At 41.5% G+C, this 21,697-nt stretch overlaps 1 protein-coding gene across 3 annotated transcripts in view; it reads left to right on the forward strand.

Annotated features, from left to right (window-relative positions):
• Window positions 1–263: 263 nt before the first annotated feature.
• The window catches only part of LOC140199111 (MSL complex subunit 3-like), a 33,731-nt gene continuing 12,297 nt past the window's right edge, over window positions 264–21,697 (forward strand). Inside the window, exons 1-8 of one of the 3 annotated variants that reach the window (XM_072260651.1) lie at window positions 264–657; window positions 9,536–9,618; window positions 15,275–15,370; window positions 16,337–16,437; window positions 18,380–18,507; window positions 19,331–19,453; window positions 20,970–21,130; window positions 21,497–21,652. In XM_072260651.1, coding sequence (XP_072116752.1) covers window positions 559–657; window positions 9,536–9,618; window positions 15,275–15,370; window positions 16,337–16,437; window positions 18,380–18,507; window positions 19,331–19,453; window positions 20,970–21,130; window positions 21,497–21,652 — 947 coding nt within the window. In that variant the 5' untranslated portion in view covers window positions 264–558. Of the gene's footprint in view, window positions 658–7,757; window positions 7,997–9,535; window positions 9,619–15,274; window positions 15,391–16,336; window positions 16,438–18,379; window positions 18,508–19,330; window positions 19,454–20,969; window positions 21,131–21,496; window positions 21,653–21,697 lie in introns of those variants that run through there. The other 2 variants (XM_072260650.1, XM_072260652.1) reach the window with 2 other exon arrangements.

The raw sequence follows: 21,697 nt of genomic DNA on the forward strand, positions 1-21,697 counted from the left end.
GAAGCAGTAGCAAGGTGAATTGTTTCTTACTGGGAGGGAGTTCAAGCACTGGACCTCTCCGCCAACAGTTCTGTCAGTACTTTGATACAGAGGAACGACAAACGCGCTTCACTAATACGAGGAAGTCCGCAGATGCTGTGCATCCGAAGCAACCGGAACAAAGAGCTGGCGGACACACCAGGGCACTTCGCGGGATCTGGAGGTGGCTGGGTCTCGTCCAATCAGCTTCAAAAGCCAGGAAGACTACAACTCCCAGAACCGCGCGGGCGGCCGCCGTCGCCACTGCTGTTGGCTAATTTTTTTATACCGAAAACTGCAAATAGCATAACCAGTTGGCCGAATACCGCCTCAAAAGGGAGGCGGAGTGCGTGGGCCGCGGATCGGATTGGCGGAGCAGCCGTGGGATGAGCCGCTGCCGGTGTGAGGCCTGGGGCGGGTCGGCTACGCCTTTGTCTGTCGGACGGTCCCGCTGAGGCAGAGTTGTCCGGTCAGGTGCCGGCCTAGTGCGGCTGTGACGGCAGGGTTAAACGGCTTCACCTCGAGCTTCATCATGACCAAATGAACACACGGGGAATGAAATTTAAATTCCGAAAAGGGGAACGAGTTCTTTGCTTCGAGCCAGACCCGACAAAAGCCAAGGTCCTATATGATGCCAAGGTAGGGGTCCGGCCTCGAACCGCGGCCCCGACCCCGGAGACGGTGGGAGGCCCGGCCCGCGGCCCACGGGGGATCAGGAGAGCCGGCCAAGGGGGCTGAGGTTGGGGGCACACACAAGCCTGTGGAGAAGTCTGGCGGGGGCTGGAGATGGAAATTTGGCCCGCGTTGCATGGGGGGGGGGTGGTTTTAAACGCTGTGGGTTTTGAGCTTCATGCTGTTGGAGTTCAGGATCCATCTGGGAGATGATTCTCATTCGGGGCCTCAGGCATGGTGACTGAGGGAAGTGAGTAAAAGGTAATTTGACATTAAGCTTATTGTATGATTTTCGTTGTTTCTGTCCTTGTGCTTTGTTTCCAACGTGACCGGCAATAACACGCAATGATCGTGACTTCGAAGCCTGCCTGTGCAACAGGATTTTGGGTTAAGTATTAGAAAAGGTTTGAAAGAAGATTGAGGTTCCTTGCAAAATTTGCCTCTCAGGCTAATGCCGACAGGATTCGACTTTTAACATATTTATGGTTAAAATACCTTTATCATTGATTAATGATTATTTAAGATCGATGAACGATGAGTCAGCATACAGAGAGGAGGTGCAGCAGCTAACAGACTGGTGCAGAGCCGACAACCTGTCTCTGAATGTGAACAAAACAAAAGCGTTGGTTGTTGACTTCAGGAGGACACGGAGCGACCACCCTCTGCTGAACATCGACGACTCTTCTGTAGAGATCGTTAACAGCACCAAATTTCTTGGTGTTCACCTGGTGGAGAATCTCACCTGGTCCCTCGGCACCAGCTTCAGAAGCAAAGAAAGCCCAGCAGCGTGTCTCTGCGAAGGCTGAGAAAAGTCCATCTCCCCCCCCCCCCCCACCCCCATCCTCACCACATTCTACAGAGGTTGCATTGAGAGCATCCTTTGCAGCTGCATCACTGCCTGGTTTGGAAATTGCACCATCTCAGATTGCAAGACCCTGCAGCGGATAGTGAGGTCAGCTGAGAAGATCATCAGGGTCTCTTTTCCTGCCATTACAGACATTTACACCACATGCTGCATCCACAAAGCAAGCAGCATTATGAAGGACTACACGTACCCCTCATACAAACTCTTCTCCCTCCTGCCATCTGGTAAAAGGCACCAAAGCATTTGGGCTGTCACGACCAGACTATGTAACAGTTTCTTCCCCCAAGCCATCAGACTGCTCAATACCCAGAGCCTGGACTGACACCAACCTACTGCCCTCTACTGTGCCTATTGTCTTGTTTATTATTTATTGTAATGACTGCACTGTTTTGTGCACTTTATGCAGTCCTGGGTAGGTCTGTAGTCTAGTGCAGTTTTGTGGTGTTTTACGTAGTTCAGTGTAGTTTTTGTATTGTTTCATGTAGCACCATGGTCCTGAAAAACATTGTCTCGTTTTTACTATGTACTGTACCAGCAGTTATGGTTGAAATGACAATAAAAAATGACTTGATTAATAAATTAGTAATAATTATGAAAACATCCCACTGCTTTGCTTAATAAAGAATCCCTACTACATTTTGCAGTAAAGATGGCAATAATGTGCCTTTTTATTATGGGTAGGGTGTAATGAGTCGAGGGGTGGCACTGCATGCCATGTGCCAACAGAAGTTTTGTGTTCCATCTTGGGCACACATGCCATAGGTTTGCCAACCTGATTTGTACACTATACCACCGCTACCACCACTTTGGATTTCGATTCCTTTCAGCATCCAGTATGGATGGGAAGGAATTTCCTCCAATTGAACCTAATCATGGTGTTTTTGTTCCCTGTAACTTTGCAGTCATCTCAATTAAAGCCTAATTATTTTTTTTTGCGAACCTTTTTTTTTTTACCTTTGCTGACCTCCTAGTGACACATCTGCTGCATTTGCTTACACACAACTAAGTTTATCTCCAAGTGTGGCTTTCCAATATCCTGCCACCCTGTGTGACCATGCACTTACACTGTGAGCATCTTAGTACTGCCCATATCACATTCACCTTTTGCTCGTACCTTCACCCTCTATTGGTTGGTCTGACAGCTAAATTTTAAAACTCCTTTCTGATCTCACTCTTTATCTCTCTAAACAATGCAATGTGTGGATATTGGTCCTCCTTTGACTCTGGAGCTTGTATTAGTGTGTTTGTTTCAGTGTCAAATGCTGGGCCTTTCAGCTATGTGGCCTGCAGTTTGGAACCAAAGGAATTGGTGCTGAGGTTGTTAAGCCTGGTGAGAGTTTGTTTATTCTTCAGAGGATTTTGTGGAGATTGATTTGGTGGCATCTCTCCAGTGCTTGGACATGTCATGTCATCTGTAGATTATCCATGACAAAAGATGGTGGTCACTGCTGCCTAGTAGAGTGAGCTGTGTAAGAATTGATCAGGCTGTGTGCTAGGGCACTGAAAGTGATAATGAATTTTTATAATTGACATCTGCATTCTCTGAGGGATGACTCCAGAAAAAATAGGAGGTGGTTGAAATTTTCAATATCTTGAAAATTTGTCTTGTGAATTACTACTTTTGGTGGAGTACATTGTCCAGCTGGTGATCCTTGTTTTCTGAATTAAGCATAAAGCATATTCTTTTAACTGCTGGAAGAATCTGAAGATGTCGTGGAGCTTGTCCTATGACTGTGTACATGTTCGAGTCTTGGTGATTCAGTGATTGAAGTTGGGTTGATCTCTGCTCTGGAATGGAGGCAACATGGACTGCGCAGTTTCTCATTTGTTCCACTCCAGTGGGAAGCTCATTGGATGCGTCGTGTAACATTGAAGTGAAAAATATTCTGAAAATTGTTTGCATGGTGATGATATCTAGCTAGATGTCTGCTGTGTGGTGGGGTCTATTGTAGCTTGTGTGTTGTGATCTTACATGGAGGTGATTTTCTTTGACAACAATGTTTGCGACACTCTACCAGCCCCTTGATTTTTGTTTCTGTGATTAGTAAAGGTCATACATGATGGTTTATGGTGCTCTCTGTATTTCCTTTAGAAGTGATGAGCAGTGAATATTGTGCCTGTAGATGGATGGATTCTACACTGATTTGGTGGGCAGCTCTAGGGCTGCAGGGAGAGGATTTTTTTTTTATTGCCGACTGTACTTTCTTTCATCAGGTAATAGCAGAACTGGCATGAGGAATGTGGAGTGAGAAACAAGCTCATGTTTCAGGGCAGTGCCCCTGTTTCAGACCTGGTCTGATGAAAGAGCACTGAGTAAAGATAGTACTTCTCTCCACTGGTGCTGTTGGAGCATTTTTTTGCTTTTTGCTTTATTTTGTGAATTTGGCCACATTGTGTTTGAGTTTTGAATTCTCCCCCAACCTTTCTGGCCTACTCTATTTCAGATGTTGCTGAAGCCATCCGTTCCCATTTTACTGCTGATGCTTTTGATAATCATGTTGCAGTGGTTTACTTTATTGAAGGCCCAATGAAACTGCATTGTTAGCTTTGTTTTATGATGCACCAAAATACTAAACCAGCAGGCCTTCTTGCTCTCACTGCCCTGTTGGGAGGTGGGGAGAAGTTAAGTATTGTGGCGATCCACTTTCTGGCACACACGAACCGGCTCACAACAGCGCGCGCGGGCGGAGGACCGGCCCCAAAAAGGGCGCCAGGCCATCTTCACCAGCAGGGGGGCAATCCCACGCGTGGAAAGGGTCTGGGAATATCCATTCCCCACAGCAATCCCGCCCAGGGAGGGCGGGAATGGGAAGGCTTTAAAGCAGGCCGCGAAGATTGAATAAATCTTTTTCATCGCAACTCTAACTCACTGACTCTGTATGGTTATTCTAGCGCTGTGTGTAGCACACCGCTACAATTGGTGACCCCGACGGCCCAAACGATATTTGGACCAGAGATGACCGACGCTGCATCTGTTCACGCAGTTTCGTTAAAACTGCCAAGCTTCTGGACGCTGCGACCCCAATTATGGTTCGAACAAGCAGAAGCACAATTCCACATTCGGCAGATAACCTTGGAGTCCACTCGCTACTACTACGTGCTGAGCTCCCTCGACCAGGAGACAGCTGCACAAGTTGAGGAGTTTATACAGTCGCCCCCAGAGGACGGCAAGTACACAGCATTCAAAGCCCTGCTCATAAGGACTTTCGGACTCTCACGGCGCGAACGAGCATGCCACTTAATGCACCTGGATGGTTTGGGAGACAGGCCGCCGTCAGCATTAATGAACGAGATGCTGGCCCTGGCTGAAGGACACAAACCCTGCCTCATGTTTGAGCAGGCGTTCCTAGAGCAACTGCCCGAGGACATATGCCTGCTGCTGTCCGACACAGATTTCAGCAACCCCCAGGAGGTGGCGGCCCGGGCAGATGTGCTGTGGAATGCCAGGAAAGAGAGAGGGGCATCCGTTGCACAGATCACCAAGCCGCGTGCCCAATGACAGACCAAACCAGGCCCGGCAGCAGAGCCTACAAAACCCGGCGATGGGAGTGAGGAGCCCAACGAACAATGGTGTTTCTACCACCAGCGGTGGGGCACAGAGGCCCGCCGCTGCAGACCACCCTGCAAATTCCCGGGAAACGCCAGGGCCAGCTGCCGCTGATGGCTACAGCGGCTGGCCATCAGGACAGCCTCCTGTACGTCTGGGACAAGCAGTCGGGATGCCACTTTTTGGTCGACACCGGAGCGGAAATCAGCATTTTACCTCCAACGAGTTATGACACCCACAACAGAGAACCGGGACCCACCCTGAGGGCTGCTAATGGCAGCACAATACGAACCTACGGCACCCGCACGGTGCGGCTACAGTTCAGTTCCAGCCGGTTCACGTGGGACTTCACACTGGCCGCCGTGGCCCAACCACTGCTGGGGGCAGATTTTCTACGGGCCCACAGCCTGCTGGTCGACCTGCAAGGGAAGCGATTAGTCCACGCCAAGACTTTTCAAACGTTCTCCCTGGGTGAAGCACAGTTGCCAGCCCCACACCTGGACTCCATCACGCTGTCCGACGATGAATTCATCAGGGTCCTGGTGGATTTCCCAACAGTACTGACACAGCAGTTCACGGCAGCCATGCCCAGACACGGAGTACAGCACCACATCCCGACCCAGGGACCACCCCTCTACGCCCGTGCTCGAAGGCTTCCCCCGGACAAGCTCTGACTGGCGAAGGAGGAGTTCAAGAAGATGGAGGAATTAGGGATCATACGACGGTCTGACAGCCCACGGGCCTCCCCCCTTCACATGGTGCCCAAGGCAATGGGGGGCTGGAGACCATGCGGTGACTACCGCAGACTGAACGAGGCTACAACGCCAGACCACTACCCTGTGCCGCACATTCAAGACTTCGCAGCAAACCTACACGGCACAAGGATCTTTTCCAAGGTAGACCTCGCCCGGGGATACCATCAAATCCCTGTACATCCGGACGATATCCCCAAAACAGCACTTATCACCCCGTTCGGACTTTTCGAATTCCTCTGAATGCCGTTTGGTCTAAAGAATGCCGCACAGACTTTCCAGCGGCTAATGGACGCGGTGGGACGCGACCTGGACTTTGCATTCATCTATTTGGACGACATCCTCATAGCCAGCAGTAGTCGGCAGGAGCATCTGTCCCACCTCCGCCAGCTCTACTCCCGCCTGAGCGAATTCGGCCTTACAATCAATCCAGCCAAATGCCAGTTCGGACTCGACACCATCGACTTCCTGGGCCACAGGATTACTAAAGATGGGGCAATCCTGCTGCCCGCCAAGGTAGACGCGGTCCGCCACTTCCCCCGACCCAACACAATCAAAGGCCTGCAGGAATTCGTGGGTATGGTGAATTTCTACCATCGTTTCCTCCCCTCAGCAGCCCGAATCATGTGTCCCCTGTTCACCCTGATGTCGGGTAAGGGCAAGGACATTACCTGGGACGAAGAGGCCGCAACTGCTTTCGATAAAACCAAAGAAGCTTTAGCGAACGCCGCGATGCTAGTGCACCCCAGAACGGACGTTCCTACTGCCCTCACGGTGGACGCACCAACACAGTGGTCGGTGGAGTGCTGGAACAACTCATTGAGGGTCGCTGGCAACCCCTGGCATTCTTCAGCAAACACCTACGACCACCCGAACTCAAATACAGTGCTTTCGACCGGGAGCTATTGGCACTATACCTGGCAATCCGGCATTTCAGGTACTTCTTAGAAGGTAGGCCCTTCACCGCGTTCACAGACCACAAACCGCTTACCTTTGCGTTCACTAAGGTGTCCAACCCCTGGTCGTCCCGCCAGCAGCGACATCTGTCCTACATCTCCGAGTACACGACGGACATCCGGCATGTCTCTGGAAAGGACAACGTCGTGGCGGATGCACTATCCAGACCTACCATACAGGCCCTGTCCCAGGGGGTGGACTATGCAGCGCTGGCAGAGGCACAGCAGGCAGACACTGAGATCCCCAGTTACAGGACTGCAGTCTCCGGTTTACAGCTTCAAGACCTCCCTGTAGGCCCAGGTGAGAGGACCCTACTATGTGACATAGCTACCGGCCAACCTCGTCCCGTCGTCCCAGCAGCCTGGCGCCGGCGTGTTTTCGAGTCCATTCACAACTTAGCGCACCCCTCCATCAGGGCAACCGTCTGGCTGGTCGCCAACAGGTTCGTGTGGCATGGACTGCGTAAACAGGTCAGTGAGTGGGCCAAAACGTGCATGCAGTGCCAAACGGCCAAGGTGCAGCGGCACACCAAGGCTCTGCCGCAGCAGTTCGAACCCACCCGCCGGAGGTTCGACCACATCCATGTGGATATCGTGGGGCCCCTGCCAGTGTCGCGAGGAGTGCGGTACCTCCTAACTATGATAGACCGATTCACCAGATGGCCAGAGGCAGTCCCGCTCACCGATACCACCTCCGAATCCTGCGCCCGAGCACTGATCGCAACCTGGGTAGCACGCTTCCGGGTACCGGCCCACATTACCTCTGACAGGGGCGCCCAGTTCACCTCCAGCCTGTGGTCGGCTATGGCCAGCCTTTTAGGATCACAGCTACACCACAGAACTGCCTACCACCCACAGTGGAACGGACTAGTGGAGCATTTCCACCGTCACCTGAAGTCGGCTCTCATGGCCCGCCTGGAGGGGCCTAACTGGGTGGACAAACTTCCCTGGGTCATGCTCGGAATCCGCACGGCGCCCAAGGAGGATCTGCGCACCTCGTCGGCCGAGTTGGTGTATGGCGCGCCCCTGGTCGTCCCAGGAGAGTTCATACCAGCCCCAAGGGGGCAAGAGGAAGAACCCACAGCAGTCCTGGACAGACTACGGGAGAGGCTCGGTAACCTGGCCTCCATACCCACTTCACAGCACGGACAGAGCCCGACCTGCGTACCTAAAGACCTGCAAAACTGTAAGTTTCTTTTTGTACGATGGGGCGGACACCGGGCACCGCTACAGCGGCCCTACGAGGGACCGTTTAAGGTGATCAGGAACAACGGGTCCACGTTCGTGCTGGACATTGGGGGGAGAGAGGAGGTATTCACGGTGGACCGACTCAAACCGGCCCATGTGGACTTGGCGCAGTGGGTCCAGGCTCAGGCACCGCGGCGCAGGGGCAGACCTCCCAAACAGAGGCCGATCCAGACTGTGGACATTGGGGGAGGTATCGCCGGTTCTGGGGGGCGGGGGTTATGTGGCGATCCACTTTCTGGCATACACGAACCGGCTCACAACAGCGCGCGCAGGCAGAGGGCTGGCCCCAAAAAGGGCGCCAGGCCATCTTCACCAGCAGGGGGAAAATCCCACGCGCGAAAAGGGTCTGGGAATATGCATTCCCCACAGCAATCCCGCCCAGGGAGGGCGGGAACAGGAAGACTTTAAAGCAGGCCGCGAAGATTGAATAAATCTCTTTCATCGCAACTCTAATTCACTGACTCCGTGTGGTTATTCTAGCGCTGTGTGTAGCACACCGCTACAGTATATTAATTATCGTATGCATAACCTAGATTTGAACTTCACTTTTTTTGCCTCCAGGTTTCATTGTATAGACTAGGTGAGCAGTAAGGTATAAACATTGGTTAAAAATTACATATTTAGGCCAGATAATCAGTTATACTATGCAAACTATTCAAAATGGTCAACTATATTTAAACCAATGAAACAGACTTCTTTTTTAAAGCCAGATGGGTAAAGATTCAAAATATCAATAAAATCAATTCACTAAATGGATAGATTTTTTTGAGTGTATTTTAAGAATTATGTGATAAATGGACAGACTTGATGAGTTGAATGGCCTAACTCTGCTCCTATGTCTTATGGTCTTACGGCCTTATGTTCTATTTCACTTATTCCTTCTGACCTTCTTGTTTATCTAACTTGCCCTGAATAACTTGTAAATTTGTATTATGTTCACTCCCACTGCTGTTTTTGCTATAAACATCCCATAAGGAAATTATTCCCTGGTGCTTTTCTCTGTAAGTGGGTACATGATATTATTTAAATGTTGCAGTTATTTCTAATACATGCTTGTCACTGAATAGTTTCCGTATTGTCCAAATTTGCAGGCAAAGATGGCACTGACCCCAAATTAATTGTTCCAAGGCAAAGTTCTTTTTAAACTATTATTACATTTTTTACTGGGGGTGATGCTCAGTATGACATAGTTCTGTCTTTTAGTTTCTTTGCAGATTATTTTGAATCATTTGCTGAGCTTTTTCTTCCTGGTTGAACTTCTCTTTAAACTTCCATCAAAGAAGTATCTAACCATTGGGTCATTGAGAACTGAAATCTGAAAATTCAGCATGGAGCATCAGCAGATCTATTGTGACTTCTTAAAAAAAATATTGAAGTAGGGAAATGACCTTTATTATGTATGTGTCTTTTAAAACATATAGAATGGTATTATTTTTTGTTTATACTGTTTCTGAATATTTTCTGATTTCTCTTACAGATCGTTGATGTTGAAGTTGGTAGAGATGAGAAAGGTCGAAAAATCCCAGAATATCTGATTCATTTCAATGGTTGGAACAGAAGGTAGAAAATTCTTTATTTCTTAAATAAACATCTTACTGTGTGTTTGTGTGAATGAATAAAGGTTCTGCAAATGTTTTGCCAAATTTCAAAACATATAGAAGCCACAGTACACATCATAAATACATCATGGCATACACAGCCATGGAACTGAACGATTAAACATTCCACAAGTACAAGGGCAAACCAAGTTAATTGTGTAGAATTTCATGGTCTCTTGCTTTTTGACAAAGAAATAATGTAACACAAAAAAATAAGAGCAGGATTTGGCCGTAAGGCCCCTTAATGCAGCTGCATTCAGTATGATCATGCCTGATTTATGTTGGCCTCAGCTCTTCTTCTGTGCTTGTTCATCCATTCCCTGATCTTTCAGTTATTTATCTAGCTCCACCTTTCATCTGTTTATCTGAAAACCACCACCTGCCGTAGCAGAGAATTCTGGAGTTCTAGAGATGCACTATTCTCTGAGAGAAGACATTTCCATGCGTCACTATTTTATATTGTTGGCCTGTTATTCTGTTGCGGTATCTCCTTATGGTCCTGCTGCAATACTCCCAAGATGTCAACATCAACCCTGTCAAGCTTTCTTTGGATTTTGTTTGTTTCAATAGGGTGGCCCTTTATTTTTCTGAACTGTCATATGGTATTGTGCCTTTTATCTTCCTCCCTTTTATTTAAACAAGGGAAGCTTGTTAGCAAGTCTTTGGGTAGCCACCTGAAATTTGGAGAGTTTTGAAGGACTGCAACCAATAGGTCCACGGCCTCTGCAAATACATTCTTAACTCCTTTGCTTTCAGGCTATTTGAATCCTGGCAATTTGCAGAGGTAAATTTGAGTCTCTAAGTTGCCATTTCCTCCATGTTGTTTGAAATTAGCCCATCTGTTATTTTAAGGGTATTTCCAACCTGCTCCGCAGAGAAGACCGATACAAAATATTAACATGTCTGTGAACATGTTTTATTTCCTGTTATTAATTCATTGGCCTTATTGTCTAGTGTTTCCAAACTTAGCTGCCTTCTTCCTATCTATATAATCATAGAAACTCTTATTGTGTGTTTGATATTACAGCAAGTTTCCTTTCAATCAATTTTCTTCATCTTATCAATTTTAAAAATTTTTGCTCCCAGATTCCAACATTTTCCAGTCCGTGTCAAATTGTATGCCCCACTTTCCATTTAAATTTATCTGTGACCTCCTTTGTTAATTATAGATTACGCCTCTTTCTCATAGAATCACATTTTCTAATTTCTGCTGAGTGTTATGTACCAACTCTTCGAATATCTTCTACTCTTCATCTACTGACCTGTCTTATAACATATTTTCCCAGTCCACCTTAGACGCACCTTCATACCAATGTAATTGGCTCATTTAAGTTGTTGCATGTAGCGTTCACCCTCAATCTGTAGTTTTACCATATTGTGACCACAATTTCCTAGGAAATTTTTAACCACAATATCTCTTCCTAATTCTTCTGCCTTGCTTGCTGTTCTAAGAAGTAATCCTTGATGTACACTGTACAGTTTTCTATGGTACACAAGTGCTTTGTTACTTCAGGATTAAGTTCTTCTGATACTAAGTGAAGCTTAGAAATTCTAAACAGCCACTTGCTTTATCTCCCTTTTAAAGTAGAAAAAATCTCAAGTTCAGAGAGGGGTGATGAGGGGTAAAAGGAATTTTGAATCAAAGTAAAATAACCATCACAAAGATTCAGGAATAGGGTTTGTAAAAGTAAAAAAGAAACAAATTTAAATAGAAGAGAAAAAGGGACAGGAAAGCAAAAGTTGAATAAATTGGCTAATTATCACATTAGCAGCAAGGGAAAACAGTGTCATAGAAGTGAAACAAAGATTACTGGATTAGATTGCTTTTAAACTGTGTGAATTCTGATGGTATACTATAAAACAAATTCTTTATTAGAAGATTTTTTTTTAAAAAGTGGTGTGATGTTTTGCAATTGCCTTTTTCTGCTGCATGCATTAGTTTAAAACCTCCTTCCCCATCAGTTACCATGTGTTGCTTTTGATGAAACTTCACCAGATGGTTTACGTTGCTGGTTATATGTGTCTGGTGTTGTCGAGTTCCAAGATTAACTGTTTCTTAGCCATTTTGGAAATGCCCTGAATGATTGTAGTGGCAGCAAATCCCTATTACCTGCAATGTGATGTCTTAACAGTGTATATATAGTTACGCATTAGTAAATATTACTTCCTGGTGCAGATTGCTGGTATTTTCCTGAGCAGTCATTATAATTGCATGATGCATTTTCTCTTTAAGGTTTTATTATCCTTTTGCATAATATAGAGATGTCTTCAAAAAAGTAAATATTGTGTACAAGAGGTCTTAGTAAGCAAAAAGGCAACAATTTGAGTAACCTTCTTGTATTGCTGCTTATTAACATTTAACAAAAATCTACCTTGAACTCTTCCTTAATCCAAACTTTTCCTGCTCTACTACTACATTATTTCAGTCTATTTGCTGAAGTGATTCAGCTGATTCTTCTCAGTTTCCACCATTTATTGAAACATGAATTGTGACTTCCTATTTTAGTTTAATTCTGCCTTTCTTTCCTCTGGTGATTTATGAAGAAACTTTGATTTTGTACTTGTCTGATTATTACTGCTTATATAGTAATTTTTTAAATTCGCATTGTCTGTGATGCCTCTGCATCTTTTTGTGTGTGTGTCTGTATCTCCTTAGAATTATATATTAAAAAAATGTTAAATGAATCTTGCTGTAAACATCGCGTATTGCTTTGAGACCAACCAAAATAAAACTGGTATGAATACATTTTATTTGTAGCTGGATTTTTCAGGACTATTGTGATAAGAATTTGGACTTAAAATAGCCAAGGGCTACGTAACATTTGTTTGGCATACTGTTAATCAAATTCCATTGATGACATCTGCTCTTCATTTTTTAAGGGCCTCCAGAAACAATGCATAAAGGTGGTGTTTGAATCCCATCTATACATCCATTGTTTATATGTAGCATCTGAACACTTTTTCATATTGAGTCAAACAGTGCTGAGATATGCTTTAACACTGGTAACCATCCTTGGTGTATGTTTGAAGCAGAGTTCATAGCTTTTTTTCTGGTACATTTTCCAATTTCTTCAGATGTTTCTCTTGTGTTTGAGTTTATCAAAAGCTCAAACTTTTGAGAATAGAAACATATAATCAAATTTTCAGGTTTGTGCCAAAACTTTCCAGCTGTTGAGTCATGAATTGACGATAACTGGACTACTTAACAATTTGAAGAACAAAACTGTTCAGTATATCATCTGTATTGCTGAATTCTCATGTGCTTGGAAATCCCTGAACATGAACTATCTTAATTTTATAATTTTTTTTAATAATTATTTTATAATAAAAGTAAAACGTTTATAAGCTTGTGGACTTTTAAACTTCTGTCCTTAAATAGCTTGGTATTATTGTGTACAGATATATTAATGTCACAAATAATTTTGAATCTTGTGAAATTCTAGTTGTCCTGATTAAATTGGGATTGTCATCTCCAGCACTAGCTTGTGAGTTATATTTGCACAGTTCTTTTAAGATTTGTAGATGGCCGAGATTAGGAATTGTGTGTATTTTGCTGATTGAAGTTCATGTAATTGTATCTGGCGTTGTTTATTTTGTTCTTAATTGAAGATGTGTTCCCTTTTTTTGGGTAAATACAGCATTCAATTGACGGTGGGGAGGGAGGGTTGATTGTAGCTGGTTAATCAATGGATAGTTGAGATTTAAATTGTTTTAAGCATCTGGCCTTGCTGTAAGCAACAGAATTATAATAGCTCTTTACTTCTAATAAGAGGACTTTGTATGAATTCCAATAATTTTAATTTTATGATTATGATGATTAATGGTGTTGCCATTAAAGACTTGTAAACATTTACTTTTTTTGATTGGTTCTGTTTGGCTTAGATTTGTGTGAGTAAGATTTGGAGAATTTGTACCATGAATCTAAAAATATAATGAATTTTTAGACTGATAGAATGACAAATGTTTATAAGCTGCAGTTGAATGTTTTCAGTAGATAAATAGATACTTTAATTGAGCCCGAAGGAAATTAGTGTCCTAGTAGCATTACAAGTGCGCAGAATTCAAATATACAAATATTAGAAGTGAAGAAAGAATAAAAATAAGTAGCCTCAAACAGTCTTAACAGGAGGATTCATCACTTCTCCGGCTATAGGTTGGACACATTATAGAGCCTGATGGCCATAGGTAAGAATGACCTCATAGAGCGCTGTTTGGAGCAGCTCTGTTTTCTTAGTCTATTACTAAAAGTGCTCTCTGTTCAGCCAACATGGCATGTAGAGGGTGAGGAAACACTGTCCAGAGTTGCCAAGATTTTCCGTAGGCTCCTTTGTTCTACCACAGCCTCCAGTGTGTTCAGTTTGACTCCTATAACAGAGCCAACCTTTCTAATCAGTTTATTGAGCCTGTTGCCATCATCTGTGTTGATGCCATTGCCCCAGCATAGCATAGAAGATTGTACTGGTGACAACAGACTGGTAGGATATGTGAAGGAGAGGCCTACATACTCCAAATTACCTCAGTCTCCTCAGGAAGTAGTGGTGACACTAGCCCTTCCTGTACACAGCCTGTGTTGGTGCTTCATTCAAGTCTGTCATCCAGGTGCACCCCCAGGTACTTGTAGGTTCTCACCACATCCATGTCCTCACCATCTCCTTTGTCTTACTGGTGTAGAGCTGCAGATGATTCAGCTTACACCATTTGACAAAGTTCTCCACCAGGGCATTGTATTCATCCTCTTGTCTACACTTTTATACACCCAACTAGATTGAAAATGAATTATTTGTCTCAGCCATGTTATACAATTCAAAATTGATATTTAACAAATCTAATCTGGAGATTGTGGTGGCTTTTTATTCAGTAATTTTACTCTAAATAATTTATTTTTAATATTTTACTTTTGGATAAATTTCAGCCATTGAAATTTTGTATTCATTTTGGTGCTTCATTATGATAGGAAATAAGTGGAAATGTCTGATTCGTGTATTTTGTTTGTAAGTTTCCTTAGTGCAGTTTGGTGTTCTTTTCATTAAGCATCTCCAAAATTGTGACTTGGAGTAATGTAATCTTCTAATACATCTGAAAAAAACTAAAAATGATATTATAAACATTGTAAATTAATGAGAATCTGGAACTATTAGTATGGCTACTTTGAAGGCTAAATGTTATACTGTATTACTAAGGGTACTGCAGGGTTTTGTGTGAACAAGACATTCTGAACTTTTGGCCAAGATTTGTTCTGTTGTGTTATTTTTGGATATCCCATTTGCTTTTATTTGGGATTGTTCCAAGCATACTTTTCAAAATGTTAAATCCAGTGCTTTCCATTTTTTCTACACTTGGCTCCACCATGCTAAATTGACATTTTCTTAGTTGTATCGCAAATTTTTTTCCTTCAGAAGTTGCTGTATATTGCTTTAACGTTTTAAACCAAATGATCTGCCCTTTACCTAAAAGCTCTTTTAATCCTTTTACTGACCAATGCAATTTTACATTTGAAAATATACTTGTGCTATTGAATAGGTTAATTACCTTATTTTGCTTTTGTAACTTCCTTTGATTTTTCATTTTGTTTTTTTTTTGCCTTTTATTTTTACCTGTCTTTATCCTCCTGTCTTTAGCTGGGATAGATGGGCAGCAGAAGATCATGTACTTCGTGACACGGATGAGAATCGCAGATTACAACGTAAATTGGCCAAGAAAGCTGTGGCTCGCATGTAAGAATAATTTACGTGATGTAAGCATCATTACATACCCCAAAGTATATGCAAAATAATTATATAAAAGTACTTGGCTGCTTGGTCAGATAACTACATAAACCTTTCACCTGAAACCTGGTGTGAAGTTCGGAAGCTCAGTCTCCAGGATAGATGAACTGAAGTTTGAGAAACAAATGAACTATTACGTGCTTATTTCCAGTACAATATGCTGCCAGCCACATAGATAAAGTGCACACTGGACTTGGTCCCCAATAAGTACAGGCTTAAAAGGTGAGTACATGTGCTCTTTGTAGCAACTACAGTTAGTGCAAAGCCACAACAGGAGTTCTCCAAAGTATTTAGTGCACGTTCTTATGTTGATTGTGGCTGAAGGTATTCAAACAAAGAATGCTTTTGGTTATAATTTGTGTTCCAAATTTAATGGTTTAAAAATAATACAATCAATACAGTGATAGACAGAGACCTCAGTGATACCTTGATTGAAATTGTCTCAGAGATTCCTATCTACAGAGCTGTGAAAAGGGTACCACGGACCACTTGCAACTTTCCCAAAGTTTTCATCACTACTGTGTCCAACAATACAAGTGTTCACCAAAAAGAAATAACATTTATGTAGCTTTCTTTGTGCTGAAATCAAACTGTTGTTAACTGCTAACTATATTAACAAAATTCAAGTTGTTGAAAGTAATAGTCTTAACTGCTGTCTTGGAGGTAAAAACATGGTTTGTATAACAAATGCATTTTATTCTGAAAAGTTACTGTTTTTTTTTAAAAAACAAACTTATTGCCATAAAAGGCTAAGTATTTTGTTATTCAGAGTTGTATTTTTTGTGAGCTTTTCAGTTTCTTTGGAAATATTGTCATAAAAGCTTTTCTCCTTCTGGCGACTTTTCAAATTGTAGCCTAGAAATAAATACATAATGGATTGACTTTTTTTTCAAATGTTAACTTTCATATGATTAGGAAAAACAAAGGGAAAAAGAAACGTCGTTGCCGGCTCCCTGGTGTTGACTCGGTTCTAAAATGTCTTCCTGTTGATGAAAAAGAAGAGAATGATGAAAACTGTGAGTATGTTTGTCAAAAGGTATTCCATTTTCTTGTTTGAATTTAACGAAAGTGTCGTGTAGATTATTAGGATGCCTTTCTGAGGAAAGGCTGGGCAAACATGCCCCATGTCTGCTAGAAATTAGTGTGAGTGGATTGAAGTGTAAAAGATTGAGCAGTTTTGACAGGATGGATGTGGAAAGGATGCTTTATCGTGAACTAAGGTCATTGTTTATTTTTGAAAAGGGTCACACATTTAATGGGGAGTATCTGCAGGGAGAAAATTAACAAATAACATTAAGTAAATGACCTACTAGGTGTTTCTTACATTTTCTGTTTTTATTGTGGACGTCCTGTACTGTAGTGTTCTTCTTTGAAATGTTATGGTGTGCATGTACTACTAAATGGAGCGAAGTGCTTAACTGACCAAGCGTTCTTGCTAGCTCTCATTATTCGTTGCCAAATTCCTGACTGATGATATGTTTTTTACTTTTATCTGCTGCTTGTACTACTTCTTCTCCCTACACGGTAAACGTTGTAAACTTGGAAACAGAAATTGGAATAGTATGATATTCAACATACTAGAGCTTAATGGAACATTTTTGTATCTATTCATTCCATATCATAAAAATTCTGTGGTGAATTGTTGCACTACTTTGAGAAATATTAAAGTAGCCTTGTAGTTTAGAGAGAGGCAAATGTACATTTACCCCTTGATAGGTATTTGCACATATGAATCAATTTCACAAGCACTATGGATGATGTTTTGGTCAGTTTAAATTAAATCAACCTGTATGTATTTCAGCCAAGTGGCACAACAGCAAAAACATATTTCTTGAAGTTTAATGTTCTGATTTAAATACTGACGGCAACTATGAAAGTGATTAGATGTTAGTTTCAGTCTCATCGATGCATGTATGATAACATGGGAGATGCTGATTTAGTGATCAATATGTGTGAATTTCTATTGTCATTTTTTTTCCAAGGGTGGAAATCAACATCTCTTACTACTTGATGAAAATTACAAATCTTGTCACAGTTTTTGTAATAGTGGTGTAAGGACCCAAGAATTTCATGTCTTAAGTATTATAAATTGAAATTACCGTCTCATAACTACAAACATTTAAAGTTGAATCTTTTTTCTAACTAACATCCCTGAGATGAGATAATTGCGTAGAAAATGGTGTTTTCACAATTGACATTGCATTGAAAGATGCTGTCCTATTCTCTTGGTTCTAGCCCCTTCACCTTTATTGCATCAAACCATTAGGATACAGCAAGGTAAAGGTTCAAAAGCTAATGAGTTTTGTTTTAACTCCTGGAGTTAAGGGTTTTTGAAAATCAGTTTCACTCAAAATCACTTCCACTAAGCTGCTGAGAAGTAACTTTTCAAGCATAAATTTAAATACAATGAAGTTGAAGGATAAGTTACTGTGTAAGATTGTGCATTTACTTCAGTGAACTATCAGTGTTTTAAAGTCTATACAGTAAGGAGAATCACATGGAAGTAATATTTCAAATTTTTGGTTCAGTGATCTCTTTCAATGCATACAGTAAGAAGAGGCAGTAACATTGAACTTGTGTGAGGTAGTGGGAGATGAACGGTTGCTTCCTTGTGTTCTATTAGCACAGTGCTATTCTTTCAACGAAAATGAGGAATGGGCATGTCTAGCAGAAACTTTGTTTATGCAATATAAAGGAATCGTAAATCTGAACTTTAAGTCACTGTTAAAGCATTTCTGAAGAATGAAATGAAATCATTAGCCTTTGTGACCAATGAATATTTTTCTTTTCATCTTAGTGTTTTTTTCAAAAGGTGCATTTTCTTAAAAGTAGTATTAAGTTTTTAATGTGCAGTTTCTTTGTCATTTTTCAGGTTTTTGTTTGGCTTTGAGCTGGAGTTCACTTACAACATGTTTGCAGTTGCCATTTTCATAAAACTGTTTCTTTTTCCCTTTGAAGCTTTGAGTGCTACTTCTAATGATGACATTGATGACGATGATGATGATGATGAAGATGATGTAGATGGTTCGGATGAAGAGTTATTAGACTGCGAAGATGACAGTGAACCAGAAGAGATAGTAGAAATGGTAAATAAAATAGAAAATACTGAAAACACACAGTAGGTCGTACCATTTCTATGGAATGGGAGACTAAGTAACTAATATGCAGATTTTATCTGTCCCGGAAGGGGTTAAGTTTGGTAGAGTTATGGAGAAAACAAAGCAGAGTTGTCAAGAATTAGTAGTTTTTAAAGATTTTTGAATGTTATTGTCAAGTAACATCAGTAGCGAAATGCTTGTTCATTTGTAAAAGATGGTATACTGGAAGTCTATCCACTTCAGAAAACTTCAATATACTTGCAAATTTTATTTTTAATCTCCATACGTATGTTTCTCCATCTGGTTGGAAGTTGTTGAGTGCATTTTTTAAATGTATTTTCGATTACATGCTTGAAAGGGATTCAGTTATGTAACTTGTGTTATTTTGGTTAAATCCAACACGATCTTACATAAGCAACGCTCACAAACTGCTGAAGGAATTCAGCAGGCCAGGTAGCATCGATGGAAAAGGATAAGCAGTCGACGTTTCGGGCAGTGACCCTTTACCCGTCCTGATGAAGAGTTTCGGCCTGAAATGTTGATTATATACTCTCTTCCATAAATGCTGCTTGGCATGCTGTGTTCCTCCTAGCATTTTGTGTGTGTTGCTTGGTTTTCCAGCATCTGCAGATTTTCTCTTGTTTATGATCTTTCATAAATTCTTTTGCCTATGGGCTGGTGTCTTTTGGCTGTTACCAGTAAACTGAAGCTCAGATACTGATGGAAATCATTGAAATTTTATTACTGTAGTAGTATCATGAAGTTGTGAGAACCCTATTAAAATCATGCAAATTGCTTCTTGATAATCTAGAAGGAAGATCAAGAGGCTTGCTCGAAGAAGGAAATGGAAGAGAAAAGTATAAACATAGAAATTCCTGAAATTCTAAAAAAGAAATTAGAGGATGATTGCTATTATATCAACAAAAGGAAAAAGGTGTGACTTGATCTGTAAAATATGGTTTTTATTATTTGCAACTTTTAGATTGAAATGTATCATGTTTGTGAATGCTGAAAGTATGTGTTAAAATTGTGGTTTCTTCCTCACTTAGCTGTTATAAGTAAGTGATCTGAGCACTTTCTAAAATGAGAATCACTACCTACTATCCTATATCTAGTTTGAAGTGACTTTTATGTAAACTTGTGCATTGTAAAATACTTCAAATTCTAGGCTATTTATTTAAAAAAAAGATGAATTACCAGTTCGAGGGTATTTGCAGGTTGTCCTCTGCAAGATTCTGAAAGACTGCCACACCTGCTTTTTGACTTCTACCCTATCCCTCTTCCAGGAACGAAGCATTCTTTCCAGAGTGAAATGTTTTACTGGTACTATTTCCATTTTAGTACATTTACATTTGTTGCTGATAATGTAGGCAGATACAAGATAATAAAATCAGCAATTGTAATATAATAGAGGCAGGGCAGATACATTTGCGACATTTAAGATAGGCACCTGGTGGAAAAATGGAGAGTTAATTTAGGAGGGAAGGGTTAGATTGATCTTAAGTAGGTTAAAAGATCAGCACAGCATTGTGTGCTGAAGGGCCTGTACTGCACTCTAATGTTCTCTGTAGTCCCTCTGTTGGGGAAAAATGAATGCAAATGGATCACCATATAACAGAACATTGCTGTTCATTCTAAGCTTAATGCTAAAGTTTTTCTGTCTCTCTGACCTCTGACTTTCACCACCTACATTGTTCTGGTGACACATTGCAAGCTCCTAGATGTACAATTTCAGCTAATTGCTATTTCCAGCACTTATTCTGTTTTGCATCTGCTACTGTTATTTACTTTTCCTCCAACTTGATCTTGTGTTCACTTGTTCTTTTACCATCAGCTTATTTTTCTCCCTCTTCTTTTGTCAATAAATCACACATGCCTCTAATCTGTCAGAGTTGCTCTTGGTTTTTCTTTTAAAATCTTGATGTTCTCAACATATTTATTCATTTTGTTGTCACCTCTTCCAGGTTGGATGAAAAATAATTGACCTGAAACATGAACTCCTTTTTAGAGATACTCGTTGACCTGCTGAGAGCATTTGGCATTTCCTATTTTTTTAAATTTCAGATTTGCAGTACCTGCAGTGTTTTTGGTTCTAAAAGGTATAATTGGATAATCAAAAATATTTAGGATTGTTGATAAATTTGATTGTCAGAAAAATATAAAACTATACCAGCAATAATATATTACAGGTGATTTTCTATCATTTGTGTTGTCCATCTTTTCAGGTTTTTATTCTTTTTGACTTCAAAGTTAACAGCTAGTGAGTCCAGAACCTTGCATAAGGGGCATGTAGACATGTCGTTTATTTTGATTGGTGTATTGTGAAAATCAAAATCGATTTTGTTGTAGTATATTTTCAAGCAGTGAACTTGCATCTACATTTGTTTGCATTTTCAAGAACTTGAGTTCTGCATTTCATTAGAATAAAACAAATGGTATTGTTTTGACAGCTGGTGAAACTTCCATGCAAGACAAACATTATTAATATTTTGGAATCCTACGTGAAACATTTTGCAATTAATGCAGCTTTCTCAGCCAACGAAAGATCTCGACATCATCAGAGCAACTCGCAGATTCCAATGAATCCTCATTACATTCCACCTGAGAAGAAGTAAGTTTTTGCAGATGATGTTTGAAATCGATCTGTGGTGGATTTTATTTTTCTGTCATGAAAGAATAATGCTAGCCATTCATTGTCCTTAACTTGTCCAGTCTTCAAATGGGCTTTTGCATTGAAGGTTTTGTTTAGAAATCCAAACTAATGTACCACCCTGTATGGTACTAGAGTAGAATAACAAACTCTGCATCGTGTTCACCAGTCAAACTTGTGAAACCATTCTAAGGTATATGGAATCTGATACAGAAACTGAATTAGATTAATTTAGTATCAGATTAAAAAAAAGTAATGGATCTGTGACCATTGTATAAGTCAGACACTTAAGTCATTTACACATTTTTTCTTTCTTCCCCCATGTAGTGTTGAACTTTGTAAAGAAATGGTGGATGGTTTAAGAATTACATTTGACTTTACTTTGCCTATGATTTTGCTCTATCAGTATGAGCATGCCCAGTTCAAGAAGATAACTTCATCCAAATTTTTTGTTCCAATCAAAGAAACATTGTCACATATTAGGTAAGGAAAATAGATTACATCTCTGGTTGATGCCCTTACTAAAAC

Source organism: Mobula birostris, chromosome 6 (genome assembly GCF_030028105.1).
Source record: "Mobula birostris isolate sMobBir1 chromosome 6, sMobBir1.hap1, whole genome shotgun sequence".
Classification (NCBI taxonomy): Eukaryota; Metazoa; Chordata; class Chondrichthyes; order Myliobatiformes; family Myliobatidae; genus Mobula; species Mobula birostris.